Consider the following 20067-nt stretch of genomic DNA (forward strand, 5'->3'; position numbering starts at 1 on the left):
CGTTGCTCCTTCTCCTCCCTGTTGCTTTGCTGGGTTTTGTTCAATTCTATTTTTTGCTCTCCCTCTCCCTACTGCTCTCTTAGCATCTCCTGCCCTCTGCAAACCCTCCTCCCACCCCCCCAAACCTGCTGATGTGTCAGAGCACCTTCTCCAGGGCTCTCAGTTCTCTTGCTGCCTCTGGTCAGGACAGTGTTCCTTTTACACCAACCTTCCTGTTATTCCTTGTGGCTCAGGTGCTCCCACACAGATTTACTTCGTGGAAGTTTTGCAGAATTTCATAAATTCAGTAAGTATTATGATTCAGAAATTAAGGAAGTAGAAAGGCCAGGGCACATCAGCAGACTCAAGGGGGTGGGAGGAGTGTTTACAGAGTGCAGGAAGATATGCAAAGAGAAGACGAGCACCTTTTCCACTTCTGCTGATAGAAATTAAGCTTCTTCACTCAGGCGAGGGACAGAGAATGTTTCTAAAACACCACCAAAGCAAAACAACCAAAATCACTTTGGAAGTCTCAATGGCAAGGCCTTATCATTCTCCTGACAGAACAGCAGCTGTCCAAAATAAAACCCCAGTTAACAGAACATGTGTCCTCTCTAACCATGTGGGCAGTGTAACAGGCCAGAGGTTCCCCTCCCCGGACTGCACTGTCTGGGGCTGTAGCAGGGTCAAGAACCAGCTCGGTGATGCCGAGGCTGAGCTGCCACAGTCAAAGTTACACTCCCTGGGGCATCCATCCTTCCCGATGGAAGCAAACCCACACAATGCCGTAGGAGCAGCCCTGTGAGCAGTCAGAAAGCTTGTTTGAGCAGGAGAGATACAGCCCAGACACAGCCAGCACAGACACTCCCCAAAAATACTTCTACCATGGAGCATTGGCAGGAGGATCCATCCTCCAGCACAGACATCTGTCCCTCCAGCAGCTCCGCAGTGCAACCCTGCTGTGCACATCCTTGCTCTGGTGTCTCCTGCTCCTGCAACCACTCACCCCACCAGTGCCTGGCCAACCCACAATGGCCAAGGAGCAGCAGTGGGCTCAGGTCAGTAGCAGACTTGGGCAAAACATGGAAGTCACCCAGCCAGGAGAAAAGGGTTGGATCCCTGTCGCTGGGAGTGGTCCGACATCCAAGTGCAGCAAAGAGGCTCGGTCGTCGCCACCTTTCAGTCCCAGAAATGCTTGCTGCCTTTGTCCTTCACAAGCCACCTGGTATTACTGGCTACAGATACAGATACATATAGCTGGAGAGCTGCCCTGGCCTTGCATGCAAGAAGGAGACACCTCAAAACCAGCAAGCCACATGTCTAAAGCTTAGGATGAAGCCAGCTAAATTAATTAGAAAAATGACAAGGAAAACCTACATTATTCAGTTTCAAACTATGCACCTGCGCTAGCTCCCAAGCACATCACCCAAAAGAAATCAAATCAGGGAGCAAGCTCTTCAGGGCTGAGCTGCCTCAGCCTCACGTTGCACTGCTTCAGCTCCAAGCAACCCACTGAGAAGGGGCTGCACGCTGCCAGCAGCAAAGGGACACGTAGCAGCAATGCGGGGCTGTGTGCTGCTGCTTTGGAGGTGATGGGGAGCACAAAGAGGCACTGGTACCATCGCCAGAACTGCAGCTCCTCACAGCAGATTCCCACAGCAGGGCACACACTGCAATTCAGCAGGCAGCGGGAGCCACAGGCACCCGGGGCAGACACCAGCATCCCACGGGAATGCTGCAGAACCCTGGCCTGGACACACAGGTCCAATTCCCTCTCATCAAACCCTTTTCAGTCAAAGCCTGCTGAGGAAGGGTCTTGCAAGGAGAAGGACTGAAACGCAGCTGCCTTCTGCCTCAATACAGCCAGAAACCTGCCCTGACAAGAGCCGAGCCTCCAGAGCCGGGCCTGACCCCATACCACAAGCCCTGGGCTGGGCCAAGTCAGCACTAGCAGCATCGCCGAAGATGGACAGCCACCGAGAGTGCCTGGAGTGCCATCAATCACTCAGCAGAGCAGTGCAGCACAAGGCCAATGTTTTAATAAATAAAATGCTAAAGAGCCAACAGCAGCCTCATTAAAATACACTTCTTCATGCAGCAGACCGCGGAGGTACTTGCGTCCAGCCAGAGGTGCCAGAAGCATCCTTTGCTGCCAGCGAGGGAGGTGGACACGTCCACACAGCCCCTGCCCCGGGATGCAGGGAAGGGGAGCTGGTGGAAGCACTCCCAGTCTCAAGGTCTTTCTGTGGTGGTGTTTGATCCGGGAGCACTGAGAGCGCTGTCTCCCTCCCCTTCCTGGTAAATCCTCTGACCCTAAATAACCTGAGTCTATCAGGCTCATTTAGATATGCTAATCAGACTGTCTAAAGCCAGGAGACTGAATGCAATATTACAGAAAAGCCTTCGGCAAAAACAGAGACAGCCCCACGGAAGTTAAAAAAAAAAAAGGGGGGGGGGGGGGGAAGAAAAAAAAAAAAAAAAGCAGCAGCTTTTTCTCTCCCCCTCTTTAAAAAATTTTCAGCTGGCTGCCTTACCTACCATAATGTCTCCAACAACATCTTTTGTGCTGTCCCTTGACCTCAGAATAACCCCCACGCTAAACTAATAACTGCACACAGCCGCACAGCCCTGCTGCATCTCTCACTTTCTGTTTTGAACGCGTGCACTTGCTGCTGTGCTTCATTTCTCCTTCCCCCGCTTGCAGCTGCCCGAGTCTGGCACGCCTGACCTCCGAGGAGGGAGAAAGATGTTTGAAAGCGATGCTGGAAGCACCCCTGGGCACTGACCCACAGCATGCAGAGCCAGATAACGCTACGCCACAGCCAACAGCAGCTCTGACCCTGCTCTCCCAGCTCCAGCACACAGCACATCCATATGGACAAGGCATCTACCGACTACTCCACCCAGATGGTATTCCCACGGCTGCAAGAGGTAGCCCCTGAGGAAAAGATCCCAAAGACACGAGGCCTGCAGAAAGGGAGCCTCGAGCTGATATGGCAACAGAAATGTGAACTGCTCCTGCTTCCTTCATCCCACCAGCAGAAAAACAAGTGCAAGCCCAGAGCTCCTGGCTTCCTTGGGAAACAGCTCTGGAGGAAACCCGTGGAGACCTAGAGCACAGCCAGGCGAGCACCTGCAACACAGCTCAAGCAGCCCAAAGCATCAGATCCTTCCCCCGTGGTTTACCACATCTTCAGTCAAGAAAGCAACCAGGAGCTTCCCACCGAGTTTCAGTGCAGGCAGCTTCGCTTGCAAACCACCAGCTCTTGTTTTGCAGTGACACCGAGAGTTGTGATGCCGGGGTTGGTCCCCAAATCCACCAGCTGAGTTGGCTCGGGCCCGGCAGAGGGTGGTACCGGTGCCAGCAGCCACCTCTGATGGCAGCATCTGGCACAGGCAGCACCTCACCTGCCCAGCTCCCCAGGAACCCGAGCCCTCACCCAGCCACGAGCCGCTGTCCCACACTGTCCTCGTCACCTTTTGCAGGCAGGCAAACGGGCCAGGGCACTGCACACACTCCTCAAGGAGCAAATCCCAGCTCCTTGCCACCTCCAGCAAGGATTAGGTTGTGGGCTGTTCATTACAAGCTCACCCAGCATTGTATTGCGAATAATTTTTATTTCCTAACGACGTGCTATTTCTGCTGAAGCACTCCCAAGCGTTTAGCCTAAATGAGGCCGATTAATAATGGCATGGTCCAAGCAGCAAGTGAAAAACAATGCCAAAGCATCCCTATTTATTTCACTATTTATAAGCTGCCCCTTATCTAAATTTCAGGAGAGGCTGCCTGGCCCGTTCCCACTGTCCGTGAGCAGCACGCGTGCTGCTCCAGAACTCCCTTGAACTGCTGGGGAATGGATGGGCGAGGGCAGCGGGGCTGGATCCCCCCAAACTGTGGCACTGGTGGCATGCAGAGCCAGGGCTGGGCACCGTACAGGTGCTGCCCTGGCACATCCCACGCTCCGCTCGTCCCACCGGCTCTAGAGTATCTGGGCACCTTGCTCCACCCCACGCCTCACCTTCACCCTGGGTGTCCTGGTTTCCAGTGGTATTTCCTCAGAGGAGAGCTGAAAGCGGCTGCAGACAGCACTGCCTGGAGCAGCACCCACACCAGCCCCACGCTCCCTCCCTCTCCTCCTGCTTTTCCGCTGGTGTTTCCCCAAATCAGAGAACACCCCGCGCCTCTGATGCCCAGAACTTTTCCCTATACAACGAGGATGGTCAGAGGGGACATACAAATCAGAGTAGCCCAACACGGTGGCCAAGACTTGACCACCCAGTCTCAGGCTGTCCCCCTGGGACACACGGCAGGTTGAGCTTCCCACAGCGCCAGGAGCATGCAGTAGTGTATCCCAACTTGAAACCTGCAAGGCCCTCAGACGGTCCAGCAATTAATTTGTGCAATAAGCTGCTGCTTGGACCCCTTGATGCTAGCCAGCAGCAGGAGGCTGGGCTAGCAACCAATGCCACCTGCAAACCAGCTCTCCAGTGCAAGGTGGGGTGGCCAAAGTGGCACAGCCACCACTCTGGTGCTCTGCCAGAGACAGGATATACTCCCCCCTCCTCCTGCTCTGCACACCCTGAACTTTGAAAAAAGAAGTTGCTTTAAATATCTTTCTGCCAGCAGCAAGCATGACCTATTTTAGCAATAAAAGGAAAAGCTCTCTGGTGCCTGGATACCCCTTGGCACTGGCAGCGCAGCAGTTGCTCATCAGACCGAGAAATGCACTTCTTAGCCTCTGCCTGAAGAAAGTAATTTTTCCAAAGCCAATTCAGGTAAGAGGAAGGGAGAAGGTTTGGGAGGAACTGGGGCAGTAGCAGAGCTGTCACTGTGTGAGGTCTGGGCACAGCAAGGGCTGTGACGGTACCAGCATGGCATCAGCCCATCACCCTCAGCCTGCCCAGCGAAGAGGAGCTACAGAAAACCTCCGAAGTGCAAAGGAGGTGGTTATTGATCAAAACAGGTTGTCCACAAATACACCGCTGTCTGCCCAACTTCCTCCTCAAAACCCTGGGAAGAGTTCACTGCAGGTTTAAGGAGGGGGAAAAAAAAACCCCAACATAAAACAAAACGATGACTCCTCCAGAGTCAGCTCCACTGTTGAAGATAAGGTCAGTAATAAAAACCTGGCTGAATACATGCATTTTTATCTTGCCTACGGCAATGCAACATGTGCTGAAAAGACAAATGCCCTTATTGTTCCAACACAGTCTCATTGCCATCCATCTCTCAGAAGCTGCTGACTTGGCCTTTTGTTTTAGGAGGTGACCAGACTGCGCGTGGCCCCTTCTTGGAAGGCATTGATTTCTGCTGCCATCCCTGCACTGCGGCCACATCTGCTGCCAGCACCATTAGCATCTGTACCAGCTGCACAGTAATGCATCCTTCCTGACGCACTCTCCCCTGTCTCTCCAGCAAACCAGGGCTGTCAGCATCGTTTAGCTGTCCCGTCTGAATATCCCATTCATGGAGAAGTCGTCACGTCTTGGTGGGGGCAGCTCTCAGCTGTTGTGGCTTCCCAGTCATCTGACCAGTGCCGGGTGCTGGAGCCAGCCAGAGGCGCCCGCAGAGCAGCAGCACACCCATTACAGTGCTGCTTTTGAGTCTCTCTCCATCACAAGACTTTTGTCCCAGTCGCATCCAGGCGCCTTTGAGCTGGGAATGACCTGTCTGCCCTTCCTCCATCCCCCATGCCTGGTGCTCTGCTTCCTGAAGCCACTCGTGGTCACAAACGCTCCATGCAGGGTGAGCAGCTCTCTTCACACAACAAACCCAAAATTTCCACCTTAAAAGCACTAGGTGATTTTGCTCCTCATCGCATCTCTCCTGTGGTGTAATCCCCCACCATCTCCCACCACACATCACACGCAGCACCCACAACCTATCTGCAGGTCCATGTAGGACCCTTTTGTCTTTCCACATGCCCCACTCATCTCTCTTCTACACTTCCTTACACCTCCACAGCAAATCCTTCAAAGAACCTGACTCGCTTGGTATTTTGAATAAATGTGGTGACAGTAACAACCAGCAAAAGCCTCCAGTCTTGCAAAAGGTGTCTCCAGGGGCTGGTGGGACAGCATGAGCAGTCAGCCTAGGAGCGCAAGCAAAGACTTTATGTCTCCAGAAGTGGCTTTAATGGGTCTCTCTACCTTTGCCAAACCACATACACAGCAGAAGTTCTTTCTTCCCCTGTGGATTTACAATCTTGAGATTAACCAAAAGCAAAACATCACCCTCTGCATCAAATCACATCCAAAACGCAGATTAGGGGGCAACCGTAAAAGTTTACAGTAGCTTGATGAAAAAAAAACCTGGTTTGGATAAAGGCTGTATCCCAAGGAAAATGAGCTTTAAATACAAACTGCTGTAAGCCAACTCCTTCCTGACAATGGGGGAAACCCCCCAGGCAGGGAATTAGGTGTCCTGTTCCTTCACCCCCGTGCTCTCACAGTCCCACAGCACAAAGCCAATTTTCCCAAATCCACCGCTGAGCTGCTCAGAGCTTATGCAAGCCGTCACTGGAAAGGTACGCAAGAGAGATCGCACTGAGTTCTCGTGACAGACCTGAGCAGAGTCAGTATTTCCATGGTATGTTTCTGATTGTCAAGTCATTCCTTAAAACATTAGCTGGAGCCCAGCAGGCAGAACTCGGGATGCAAATCTCTGGCACGAACCGCCCCCTGCTCTGCTGCGCAGCTGGTAGCAGGAGGCTTTTCTTTGCGCTCAGAGGTGGTTGGAGAAGGCTCTTCGCAGCCTGGGGGATTTTAGCATTTGGCACCGTAAACTCTTCCGTTCTGCAAGTTCCTGGAGCACCGACACAGACTGGCATTTTGCTTCCAGCAGATAAAAGTGTGAATAACTACTCCAAGGAAAACCAACACAGCAGCAAAGGCGTCTCGTGCTTGTAATGCAAAATACACTGCCTCCCTGCAGGCTTACCTGGCTGTTGCCTTGCCACGCTGAGCATGTCACTGCAGAGATGAGCTAGCTCCTGCCATCTCAGGGGTTTGCATCTCCTTACAGCACCTTCCACCGTGGGATGCTGGGTCTAACTGTCCCTGCTCGAACTGCTGGGAGGCGGAGTCCGGGCAGGGAAGGCACTCAGTTCCCCCCAGGCCACCATTTGGCTAGGACACCAAATCAACACAAGTTTGCACCAACCTCTTGTCTCTGGTTCAGACAGACAAGGAAGTTATTTATCATGGGCCAAAAAAAAAAAAAAAAATGAGCGATTGGGCTGGGACGCTCCTACACAAGTGCTGTTTTGCAAATGGGGAGTTTAATGAAGGAACTGAAGAGCTGCTCCCAGACAGGAGAAGTGGCATGGAAGAAAGCACAAAGGTCTCAAAGCCGGGGCAGAGGTGTTAAGCTCACCTTTCCATCTCAGCTGAAGCAGTGTGCAGGGAACGGGGGCAAACAGCAAGCAGGAGGCATGCTGAGTGCCTCTTGCTTTGCAGGGAGGGGACAGTGCTCCCCGATGGGGACTAAAGATGGAGCACCAGTTTCATATGCATGTGCACACACCTCAACCCTACCAATCCTCAAACCTGTTTAGCACCTCTAGTAGGTAAAACACTAAGAGCACCCCAAAAAGAGAAGCTGTTTTGGAACAGAGGCTGCCGCATGAGGACACCTTGTGTGCCCCAACCCCCAGCATCTCCTGCAGCTGACACCACCATCCCAGGAACCCCAGCCTGCATGTGAAGCCGCATCATTCCTGCAGCTCTGAAATGTCAGGGCACTGACAGAAGGATGACTGGTAAGGAGGGCACAGCAAGAAACTGGATCCACACAAGAGGAAAAGAGGAGAACCCTTCTGTCCCCAGGGAGTATTGATCACAAAGAGGCTTTAAAAGGAAAGGGGGACATGCGCTACACAGGAAAATTGATCTGTTTACAGAAAACATTTGCAGGTTGCTTGAAAATTAGTATCCTTTATGCAAAAGTTTCCTTTGAGAGAGCATGAACTTCGGACACTTTAGAAGGGTAAGAGTGTAAGTAATGTGTTTTTTCCACCTTTAGCTAAAGGTCACGGAGCATTCAAACAATTCCTCTGTTCCCAAACTGAACATGACAGAAGTCAACTAAGCATCCCAACATTACAGCTAATGAATACGGAAAACAAAAATGTTTCCCCTGCAGTTTGGCCAAGAACTACTTAGTGCTCTTAAGAAGAAACTGCTGATTATTGGGGATTTCAGTTTTACCTGAAGAAAGTCAAACTAGAGCCTTGTCACCAAGCTTCCTTCTTCCCTTCAAATGCATGTAGACTTGTCAAAGTTTTTTTACAATTTTTTTTAATTTTTTTTTTTTTTTTTTTTTTAAGCAAGATGGAATTAAATCTAGGGTCATTATAAAATACCACACCATTCTCACATCCAGCCTCCCCGACAGCTGCTGGGACCAGACGTCTCTCAGCACGGAGGAGGAGGATGACACCCTGATACAACTGGGGACCAACTTACCCCACAGAAAAGCCTGTTTGCTGCACCACCCATTAGAGCTCAGTCTGGATCAGACCTACGGGTTCACAGCCCTGCCCAAAGCTGGCACTTAAGAGTGAAACCAGCCAAGGGACATCCTCACTCGACCGATACCGAATCTTCTCTGCCAGCTCCAAGCTCAGCAGTAACTCCTGGATTACACTGCTGGGAGATGGTGGCCATATGTACAAAGCATATTTCTGTTTATTCACTCGAAATGCATCTTTTTCCCCATTTTGTTGGATATTCCCTTGGCTTTTATACAACGGGAGAAGAAAAGTGCCCAAGCCTGTTTCCACTGCCTTCTGCCACTTCAAAACATCCCCTCCCACTTGCCTCATCTGTGAAATCAAACAGCTGCAATCTTTTAAATCACTTTTCATAAAGTGTCTCCAAGCCTAAAATAATGTCACGGCTCATTTCTGAGCTCAGTATTCCTGCTGCACTGCATTTCCCTGGGTGCAACCGTCACAGTTGGACTGTGATTATTTATTTATAATATAATAGCATTTGTAGCCCTGCTGTGCTCAGCCCTGCGCACGTGCCCAGAAGGTCACCCAGGGCATTTCCACTGCTGGGATAAGGATCCCCAGACTGATGAATTCCCAGTTCTCAAGAAAGGATGTCTTGGAATGCAGCAAACCAGAACCAAAATCTAATTAGATACAAGACATGCTAGTGTCGGGTTGGTTTTGGCCTCTCTTGCTTTCTTCCAAACAAGCTCTCACTGTGCAAACACACCCCATGACAAAACTGACCTGGCCAAGACATGCAAGCAAATACCGCTGACTTTTAATATTAAACAGTGCAGCAACTTCAAAGCAACTGGGCTCTCCTCTCCCAAGCAGTCCCACCAGAGATCAGCTCCAGCCCCAGAGCCATGGCCAGGTTCCAGCTCACGGCGCCACCGAGCAAGAGACACGTGTTTGCAAACAGCTGAGCGTGGCAGGGCAGATCACGCAGGGACACGCCTCAGGAAAGGCTCTGCCCCCCCTCCCAAGGAGAGGCGAGGTGTGTTCAGCTTGCGTGGGGCTGGCACGCTTCTGCTGAGAGGAGCCTTTTCGGCTTCCCATCCAAAAAAAATATCTCAGCTCGGACCCCTCCTGCACCCAGACCCTAAAAGGTATCACATAACTTCAGAAGATTACATGCGGCTGTAAAAATAGCTTCTAGAAGCAAATGCCAGCAACTTCTTCCAACATTAATACTATAGAATAAAACCAGTGTTCACTCTAGCCAGTGAGCAGGGCAGGTTGGAGAAACCCTGAGCTTCATCTGACTGGCAAACAACCACCCCATTTGACTCATTCTGCTATTGCAACATTAAGGGGAAACAACCAGGGTTTGCAGGAGACAAGGACTCAACATCCCAGGGCTAGGAGCCTTCCACTCTCTTTAAAATCCAGCTCCACATTGGGTATTGAGGTTTCTTTGGTTTGTTTTTAAATTACAGTTTTGCAACAACTGCAGGTCTTGCTCACCTGGTCACATCCTCCTCTTGCTTGGGTTCCTGGTAAAAAAAGAACTGGTTTTTTTTTTTGGTTTGGTTTTTTTTTTTTTTTGAGACAAATGCTCTCGTTCTGTCTCACCTCCCAAACAAATGCGCTGACACTGATGGAAGCAAAACTCCCATAAATCGAACCAGGTCAGCGTGTCTCATACCCTGGATGAAAAGCTTCTTTGTGCAGAAGCACGCAGGCCCCGAGCGATCTAGATGAGCCAGCTAATGCAGCCAAAAGCTCGTCCTGCGCCCTCCTTAATGCTTCTATTTCAAAGCCTTTCCAAACTCCAGCTCTGCTCCCTGTGCTGCTCTACTGAAACCCCGCAAAGAGGGCAGACAAGGGAATTTCACCCCTTCGCTGACACCTGATGGGTTTCCAGGCTTTCAAGTCAAACCCTAAAATCATCACAGCAGGAATTTTACCATTCGACTTGAGTTACAAAAACCTTCCTGGCTGTGGCCAGCTTGCTGTAACCCACCCAGAAGTGGCTCCAAAGAGCAGCCTTTGCAAGCCTGTGCCACACTCCAGCAAGTAATAAGATTCATTTAAGCAGCTTGTTGAGCTGACTAAAACTGTTCCTCTAAGGAGAGGGGGTTTTTTTCTGTTAAGGGCTTAAACTTAAAACACTTAACCATTCAGGATGAGCAAGCACAGACGTGAGTGCCATGGCACAGAAAGGAGGCTGGATCCAGGCGAATTAACCTGTGCAAGCTCTGGTGGAGTCAGAAAAAACACGGCCAACAACAAAATCACCACCAGCTCATGCCTTGATCCAAGAGGAGACAAGACTAGAGGTCAAAGGTAAGAGGGGAAAAAAAGTAGGGAAGGACAAAATGGAAAAAATCAGCAGCTCTGTTTTCTTCTCACTCCCCAGGAGCAGGAGTGCCACCACCAGCCAGGAACGCCATGTAGAGAGAGGCAGGTCTCCTGACCAAAGGGCAAGCACCAGGTTCATCCCCAGCAGTCTGCCTGGAAACCCATGGGTGTGAGAAGCCAGGACCAGGTTCACTGGAAAGCAGTAAGCCCATGGGCCGGAGGGGATACTCATTCCCTTGTGACCCAGCACCAAGGAAAGGCCATGCCAAAGAGGGCTGAAGGCCACGCGCTCCCCTGCTTCACGCAGACAGTCATCCTGCCCACCTCCAACCATGGATGCTCCTGCCAGGAAGACAAATGGACTCTTGGTGTGCAGAAGTGAGAAGCCAGAGCCCACGAGCACCGCCACAGCAAGTGACAGAAAGGCAAGAGAAAAGCTGAAAACAGCACACAGAGAAAGAAAAGAGGAACCCCTGAGAGAGGAACTATGAAATCCTGTACCACAGGCACGGAAACAGTCTGATTTCTCTGTAACAGCCACATCCAAGAGCGGTGCAGCTGAACCACTGCCCCAGCAATGGGGACACACCATGCGGCTCCTACCCTGTGAGCGGTTAACGAAGGAAAGCCTCTTGCCTTACCGCATGTGGTCGAGCAATCTGAACCGGGTAGGACATGGCGTGCGGGGGGTAGCGTGGCTCAGCAGTGCGCCAGCTCTGCGTCACGGGCTGTGCAGATCCAGACATGTCGAAAGAGCAGGTGCAGCGGTCACTGCTTCCGAATCACTGATAAAGGATTAGGAGAGCTGAGAGCTCCTCTTCATCATGCGTGCACTTTACACGTCATGCAACAACTGGAAGCAAACAGGAAAGCAACAGGTTAGAATTCACTCAACCATGGCCCCAAGACAACCCAACATCAAAGCCCTGGGTGATCACCAAAACCTGACCGCCCCCACCCAGTTCTCCAGTAGCCCCCCTTTCCGCTTGGCAAACACCACAGCCAAGTTTTTTGCTGTGAATTATTCCTATCACAGGGAAGTCCTGATACAAGATTATCCCAAATCCATCCCACCCAATTGCCCTGGAAAGCCTTCCCCTAGCACCAGCAGGACAAGGCCCACAAACTACTGGCAATTTATTTGGGCCCTGTTGATCGATGCCTCCAAGTCTCTTGAAGACAGGTATCTTTCTGGGGGGTGACGTAGTTCCCAAAAACACAAGCTAGAATTTCAGCACTTCCAACACGAGGTCCAAAGGCACAAGGTCACTCTTCAGCCCATCCCCTTCCCCATCCATGCTCTCACGCATCCACACACATTTCTCTCAGTGCCCTCCTTTCCGAGCTGTGGCTGTTTTTGCAGCCACCTGATGTAAGCCCTGATTTACACCAGGATGGACAACCGAGCACTGACCTCCCCAGCAGTCACATCCATCCAGGGGGCTACACTAAAACCCAGGACCAAAGCGCACCCCACGCCTCCAATGCCACCTAGATCAGCCTTTCTGACCAGGACCAAGAGCCAAAGCAGACACCATGCCCCTGAGGGTATCTCCACAAACACCCCTGTCACCCATACATTCACTGCTTTACCATGTCTTGCAATTCCTTTCGCAGCTGTAACAAAATCAGCAAAACCAACAAAGTGGGAAGGACTCCCCTCAGCCCCAAGAGAATATTTACAAGCAACTCATTTTTATAGATACTTCACTTTGGTGAGGATTTTAAGCCTCCTGGTTTTTGTCTGGATTTCAATGAAAAAGTAACAAACATCTAAATGCTGCCAGTTTAAGGTGCATTAACTATTCATAGAATCATGAATAATTTGGATTGCAAGGGACCGTAAAGATCATCTCATTCCAACCTCCCCGCCACCAGCCCGGGTTGCTCCCAGCCCCGTCCAGCCTGGCCTTGAGCACTGCCAGGGATGGGGCACCCACAGCTGCTCTGGGCACCCAGTACCAGTGTCCCATCACCCTCGCAGTAAAGAGTTTCTTCCTAATTTTCCTAATATCTAATCTAAATCTATTCTTTCAGTTTAAAACCACTCCCCCTTATCCTATCAGTACATACCCTTGTAAAAAGTCCCTCTCTTGTTCTCACATTAATGGCTAATTACACAAAGCATAAATTCCCACTGCTGCCTGAGCTTGGGGGATGCTGCTGGGACAGATCCTGCGCAGGGAGAGCCCCATCTCCCCATCTCCAGGACCACTCTCCATCCCACGCAATGCTGGGCACACTCACACTCCTCCCCAGCGGAGGTACACATTAAGTGCAGATTTGTGCAAGGTTTTGGGCAATATCGACAGCTTTCATCAGCCCACCATGAGCAGCACAGAAAGCCTCCGGCACCACAGGCTCCCCAACAGCCTGTCCCCACACTCCCGTGGTCTCTTGCACAGGGAGCACAGCCAGCCGAGCCAACGCAATTTCAACTGAAACAGCAGTTGGTGTGTACAAAACCAAAAAGAGGGTGGGAAAGGGGAGGCAGGGGGGAAGAGGAAGTTTTTCTTTTTCTGATTTTTTTTTTCATCCTGTGAGACCACAGATCAGCCCATGTTGATAAACCGCTTGCTATCTGCTGCAGGCAGGCACTGGACCGCCTTGCTGGTTTGCCAGCATCCACGCACTGCTCACTAGCCAGAAATAAAATCAAACCAAGGCAACAGTCCCTGGCACGACAAGCAGGGCAATGACAGCAAGAGGAGAGCAGTCTAAGGAGGCATGCCTTACAAAAGGACCAAGTTCTACAAAAGTAATTTTTTTCAGCACGTTCCCATTAATGCCTAAGGATGACAGATACCGCCACGCTCCAGCCGAGGGTCAGACGGACCTTTTTGGCAAAAGATATTTTGCCAAGTTACATTCAGGAAAACACACAGCGAAGTTTGGTTCTCAAGACAGGGAGAGGAGGGACAGCCAGGTCCCCTCCTGCTTTTGGCTCAGTCCCTGCACAGGAGCTGGGATTCCCCCCAGCCCTGCAGCCCTGCCGAGCCTGAGGGCACATTACCTGCCACCCTGGGGAAGCACCAGTGGCCTGGGAAGAGCCTGACCCTCATCCTGGCCAGGGACGGCCTCCCACGGAGCCTGCTGCGATGCGCTCCCAAGGCAAGAAAGCCCCTGTGCACGAAGGGGAATTCAGAGGCACCCTTGGCAGCCAGCACATATTTGTACCTCCAGTATGACCACCCCACTTCCCCTTTATGCTTCCGACTGGATAGGATTTTAATCACCAATTCCTACTCCAAGCTGGGGGCCACGCCAGGAGCACGCGGCTCAAATCCCCCTGGCTTCCCCTCCGGGGACACACCACCACCCACCTCCCAGCTCCCCTGCAGCCCACGTGTGCTTCCACAGGGACAAACCCTCCCTGCAGCAGCCAAGGACACATGCACGATGTTCTCAAGGGCTCTAAAAGCTCGCTGGGATCTGCAGAAGTTTAAGGTACTTTCCTACTAATGAATTCCAACTTGGACATTTTGGCTTGCAGCCACCTAAGAGTTAATTAGCACATTTAAATATATATACATACACACGTACACACACTTACTCCAAGCTGGGGGGGGGTGGGGGGGTGGGGAGGGGGGGCGCGCAGAGCCCTTGGCAGCTTTCAGCAAGCCAACTGCTTCCTTGGAAGCCCAGCAGGTAAAGCACACTGTGCTGTGGCACCTGCCTACAGTGAAAGAAACAGGCTGATTTTTCTTTTAAACTCTTCAGATCAGAAATTCAGCCTTAAAACTCAGCCCCAAGCGCAAAGCCACAAGACATCAAGCTCTAAACAGTTTAAAAGCTTTTTTGCTTCTGTCTGTGCAACCAGAAAAAAGTAGTTAACTCTCTAGTAGAGGGGTACACACACAAGGGGGTGAAATTACAGGGGCAAACAAAACCATCCTGCCTCAAGGCACACTGCCCATGAGCCGTGCCATGTATTAACCGCTTGCTAGGAAGACCACAAAAGTTTTTTTCTTTACCAAGGGCAGCAAACTACCTGCACTTCAACAAGCAGCCCCAGAAAGCCAAGAGTAAAACTCCTGTGCTTGCGAACAGGCGAAGCACTGCCCGTGCATTCCCATGCTTGCAAACCACCGAGCAGCAGGTCACCAGCAAATCTCAGCACAAGTCTAAGGCCCCAGCTGCTCTCCACCATGGCTGGGCTGGAGGTCAGCCCTGCACCGGGGCAGCTCCACAGGTGCCACAGCCCTTTAGACACTGTTTTTACACTTCACCTGTGAAGAAAGGGGCTGCTGCAGCATGCCCAGCCCAGCACCACTTCAGGGAGGAGGAAGGTCCCTGATGAGCTGGCAGCAAGGCTGTGGGTGCTCCCACTGGGGAGCGTAACATCTTGCTGGGGATGTACTGGTGCTGCTTCAGAGCCGGGTGCAGCTGGGACGGTGCTTGGCCACCTATTCCCAGCAAAAGACCCTGGGGTGCCTCCTCATCCACAACCTTTTACTCATTATTTTCAAGAGAGGAACACAAACAATAGAAACAGATTAACGGAAAGAGAAACAGTGCAGCCAGGCTCTTTAAATCTTTAAGATCAAGCTGTTCGGTTCCTACTTTTCTCAACTGATTTTGATGAGGAACAGACATTGTCTCACAGGAAAAGTATTTTCCCCCCCAGTTGGAGTCCCCATCAGAGGCTGTTTTATCCGCAGACCTGCGTTAGCCATTAGAGCACTGGGTACGAGGAGATTTACAGTCCCCGATTCAGAACAGGAGAAAGTTGGAGTTTACCAGCAAGCCCAGCACCAGGGCTACAACATCAACCTGCAGAAGAGGCAAAAGCCCTCCCCCACCCATTTATTTCCACCTCTTTGGGAGACTCCCAGGATCCTGTCCTGCTGCTAGAGCCTTCAAACGCTCCCTCCTCCTCCACGCTGCCAGCTCCACACGGCAAACCACCACCACCACCACCCTGCTCCTCTGTTTCTCCTCTTCATAGGCCGTTTACAGTCTAAAATCATTTCCCCATTGCCTGTTCTCCCTAATTTACACCATGAAAGCACTCTACAAGCCCCTGCAAGTTGCTGCAGGCTTGCCTGCATGCAGGGGAGCTCTGCCTGCCCGCCTGGCTGCCAGCTCAGGCACAGCCCGTGCGAAGGGACTGTACAGCACTGGGCCAAGTAGACTCGTATCCAGCCCAACAGATGGGCACAGACAAGTTCGTGATGGCCCGCAACCATCTACAGGTTCACAGTCACCACCACTGGGGCACGGGGCTGCATGCTTCTGCACTGGCCCATCAGCCCAGCGCCTGCAGCCAAAGCAGGTAGCGATACAGTCAGGGCCGTGCAAAAACCCTACAGGGCCACAACGAGGGTTTGCAATTAACCCGAGTTGCAAAAACCATCGTTAATGTCATTTGACACACTTGTTGCTCTTCAAAGTCAAAGCCAACCTTCCTGATCAGCTCTGCACTGCCCGAGTCCCGGGTGAGGTGCCTGCTCACTGCTGACACAAAACAAACGTGGGCGAGCTGCTGTAATTACCCCATGCCTTAGTTCATCTGTCTGAAAGGTGATAACAACAAGACACTCCCAGCTCACAGAAAATACCAGACCATCCATCCTCCTAAGAGTTTTAAAGATCCCAATGAAAACACACTCCTCAAGTCCAAAATAAACTTTTTTCTGGTTGAGTTTTTCGGGGTTTTGTTGTTGTTGTTGTTTAAAGCAAGGACATGCTGAAATAAGAATAAAATCCGGCACAATGTTACTCAGCTTGTGGTCTACAGACCACGGACAGTCTACAGAAAACGTTAGGAGGTAGCCCACAAAATGACTGCAAAAGACCTTATTAAAAGGCAATGACTAGTATCACCATACTATACAGGCAATGCAAGTAAGTGAAACGCTGCTAGCACTCACCAGGGCACATTTAATTGAAGAGTATTGACAACAAAGCTAATGTTTAATTACACTAAATGATGCAAGTTTTTGGAAAAAAACAACCAAGTCCTCTTTACTCAAACGCTAAATACATGACAATTTTCCTCTTCAAACAAGAAAGGTCTAGATCCTCCAGTCAACTCGTGTTCTGAAATAAAAGGAGAGCTTTGTTTATAACGCTTAATTAATACCAAGCTATAAACGTTCACCTCCAAGAGACCAACCAACCCATGATGCTCAAAAGCCCCGCGCTGGTATGCGGCACAGCAAAGCACGTTGCAGCTCTAGATCAAAACCAGATCTGAAAAACAGTTAAGAGATTTACCCACACTTGCTTTAAAGGACTAGTGGAAGCAAAAATAATTAAGATGTGACGAAAACGGTAGAGACACACTCCTAAGAAACACACCACAATGTAATGGTAATGGATTTGTCTAATCAGTATGTGCATGAAATTTCCTTGGAAGACAGTTGACGTTATACACAAATATTTGTATGTACTGTATCTATTAAGTCCTTTCAATAAGCAAGCAGGCGTCTGCCATAAATTCAGGGCTCTATTCAGAATAACAGAGATGACAATGTCAGCGTCTGCAGCCTGGGAATCCACAGTAGCGCTCAATCACAGCAGGGTACAGAGGTTTTAAATTAAAATAGCAGCACAGGGTCAACAGGAAAGATCAGGCACATCCTGAGCTCTGTGGTATGGAGGAGAGGTTATTCCAACCCCAGAAGTCAAGGCTTGTACCTGCAGGTGATCCTAAAGTGTTTTCCTTGCTTTGTTAGAGCACAAGAGCAAAGCTGGGCTGGCAGCACCCTGCATATCGTGGCCAGACCCTGCGGTCCCTCAGGTGCACCTCCAACAGAAGCAACCAAAGCGGCTCTCGCCCTGTCCCCCAGCTCACCCGCTGACAGCAGCCCTCCTCCCTCATCTCTTAGCCAGATGTCTTCTGAACAAGATGAATCTCCCAGCCTGACTGACAGTGCGGATGCACGAGCAATTACAGCAGCGGATCTGGGGGAAGAAGGGGCCTTGCAGCACCACCACAGAAGCTGCCCAGGGCAGGATGTTACCCTTGTCAGAAGGTACAACCGGTCCTGAAGGCCACCAAGGGGATGGCAGAAGCTCAGGAGCTGAAGTCTCTTGTCTTGGTTTGCTGCCTCTGTGCTGGAAACTTCCAGGCTGCATCAGCTCTCCCACCACGGCACAGCTCCATGCTGAACCGGTTCTGATCCCTGATGAAAGGTGTCTTCTCTGCCCTGTTCCTATCACTGCCCAAAGCAGCAAAGCAGGATTTGTGACTTGTATTTCTCCTTTTCAATCTTTCCAAGCTATTTTGGGCATGGGACTCATGTTTAGCTCTGCCCCAAGATAACCTTTGCCAGCATTTGTGTGCAGATCTTGGCACCGCAGCTGCAAGGAGCAAGGTCAGAGGGTTGGATTTTGCCAGCCACACTCCCAGTTGTGTTTGGAAAGGCAAGTTGGCCAGACAGGCTGCTCCCCGCAGCCACACAACCCTGGCCTGATGCTTCTGGCAGAGGCAAGGACATGCTAACTGTGCTGCAACTCCTGCTGCTAACAGCCCTTGCTCAGATCCCAGCTCTCGGTGGCATAATCCAGTTGCTCGGGAGCAGATGAGACATCTGCACTACCTGCCCCACCACGGACACCCCTCGGCAGACAAGCACTTGCAACAGGTTTCACACGGTTTAACTACCTCCCAGCCCTCGGCAAAGAGGCTGCAAGTGACCTTGTGACAGCTCCCAGAGGGGCACATATGTGCTTAAATGAAGAGGACTGACCCATTTCTCTTTGCAGGAGCACTCGGCTGTCACTCCCCAGCTGCAGGGACGTCATCTCATTAAAATGCACGAGCCACATACCAAGTGTCAGCCTGGCCATGGCTCCAGCCTCAAGTCAGCATCAGCACGGCCAGCCTAAGCCTTTGCTTTTCAAATTCTACCATGACATGCCTCTTCCCCTTTCGTTCCCCTACTCCCACTGGTGGATTTTCCCATTCTAATCAATTAAAAAAAAAGCCAACCAAACTTCAGCATCTCCTGGTTTTTGCAATTGAGACTGCAAAAGCATGCAGACAACCCATGGACCATCTGGACAGAGAGCTCCTCAGCAGGGATGTGATAGCAGAGCTGCTCCCATTACACAATGGCATCGCTGCTCCCACGCCAGGGCACCCAGGGCCCTGCAAACCCATCTCCATGCTGGTCCGCCAGGATGCGGCGAGGGCTGGCACGCACACGGCCACACACAACCCGCAGCTACTGATGGGCAGCTGAGGTCTAAATGCCCAAAAGGGACCCTTCAAGTAATTAAAGATACTGACAAGGAACAGAAAAGAGAAACTCACACTTAAAAAAAAGAGGGAGGGGGAGGTAGGATTTGGATCCATACACAGGCCATTCATGGAACAAAGGAGTTATTTTAAGTCCAGGCTGGAAATAGAAAACAAATTAGACCATGCGAGGCTTTTGTTGAAGATTGTCTGCAAAGACAAATGAAAATGCCTGGAGAGGAAATAAAATAATAATAAAAAAAAAACACCACACACAAAACTAGCCAGGCACTAAGACTGCAAAGGGAAACAGGGCAGGGGACTATAGGAGGAAAAGAAAGCCAAGGAGTGATGGTGAAATGCCAGAGCACAGATTAGGCAGCCCAAAAGCACAAAGATAAGAAAACCAGGGCAGGGCAGCAAGAGCAAGCCAGCAGAATTGATTAGTAAAACCCCAAGGATGGAAAAAATGCCAAAAATGCCCCATTTTCTGACTGAAGCCCAGACCAAAGCTCCAGATACAGACATGCACACGCTAAAACTACGAAGCACATGTGCTGGGGCAAGACAGACCGTGTGACAGCACAACCCGAACCCTCCTGTCCTACCCAAACCCCCGCCTGGCAGCCTCAAGGCTCAATCACTCGCCCTGTGCTGCCACATCCACCCGGGATCTAGGGTTGTTTTAGCCCTGGGGGAAGGGCAGACAGCCTGTTCCAGGGCACAACTCCTCCTCTCCCCACTCCCAGACCCCCCCCCACCCCCTGGCCCCCTCCCTGCACACACTATATATCTTTTCCACTTCAGCTGCACCATCTCTTACGTTAAAGATGGGCTTAAATATTGTAACTGTTACACAACACTAATCTCAGTTTAATAAACACACATAAGCAACTTCAAATCAAGAAAAAAACCCCCTCAATTCCTTGCCAATGTGCAATGATGATATAGTAACCATACGAATGTTTCAGCCACGCTACCAAGTACATTAAACAGCACGTTAACAACCATCGCTGCAACAACGCATCATTGCTACACCCGTTCAAAGCTCCCAGGAGCTAACCTAAACCCCAGCCTATCCAGATAAACAAGGCTTTG

At 50.9% G+C, this 20067-nt stretch overlaps 1 protein-coding gene across 10 annotated transcripts in view; it reads right to left on the minus strand.

The window, feature by feature from the left end:
- Positions 1 to 20067, minus strand: part of NCOR2 (nuclear receptor corepressor 2) — a 253677-nt gene that overhangs the window by 166207 nt on the left and 67403 nt on the right. For all 10 annotated transcript variants that reach the window (XM_055710891.1, XM_055710843.1, XM_055710884.1 and 7 more), the window contains exon 2: positions 11423 to 11634. In XM_055710891.1, the coding sequence (XP_055566866.1) occupies positions 11423 to 11527 (105 nt within the window). In that variant the 5' untranslated portion in view covers positions 11528 to 11634. The remainder of the gene's footprint in view (positions 1 to 11422; positions 11635 to 20067) is intronic.

The sequence above is a fragment of the Falco cherrug genome, chromosome 1, assembly GCF_023634085.1.
Source record: "Falco cherrug isolate bFalChe1 chromosome 1, bFalChe1.pri, whole genome shotgun sequence".
NCBI lineage: Eukaryota > Metazoa > Chordata > Aves > Falconiformes > Falconidae > Falco > Falco cherrug.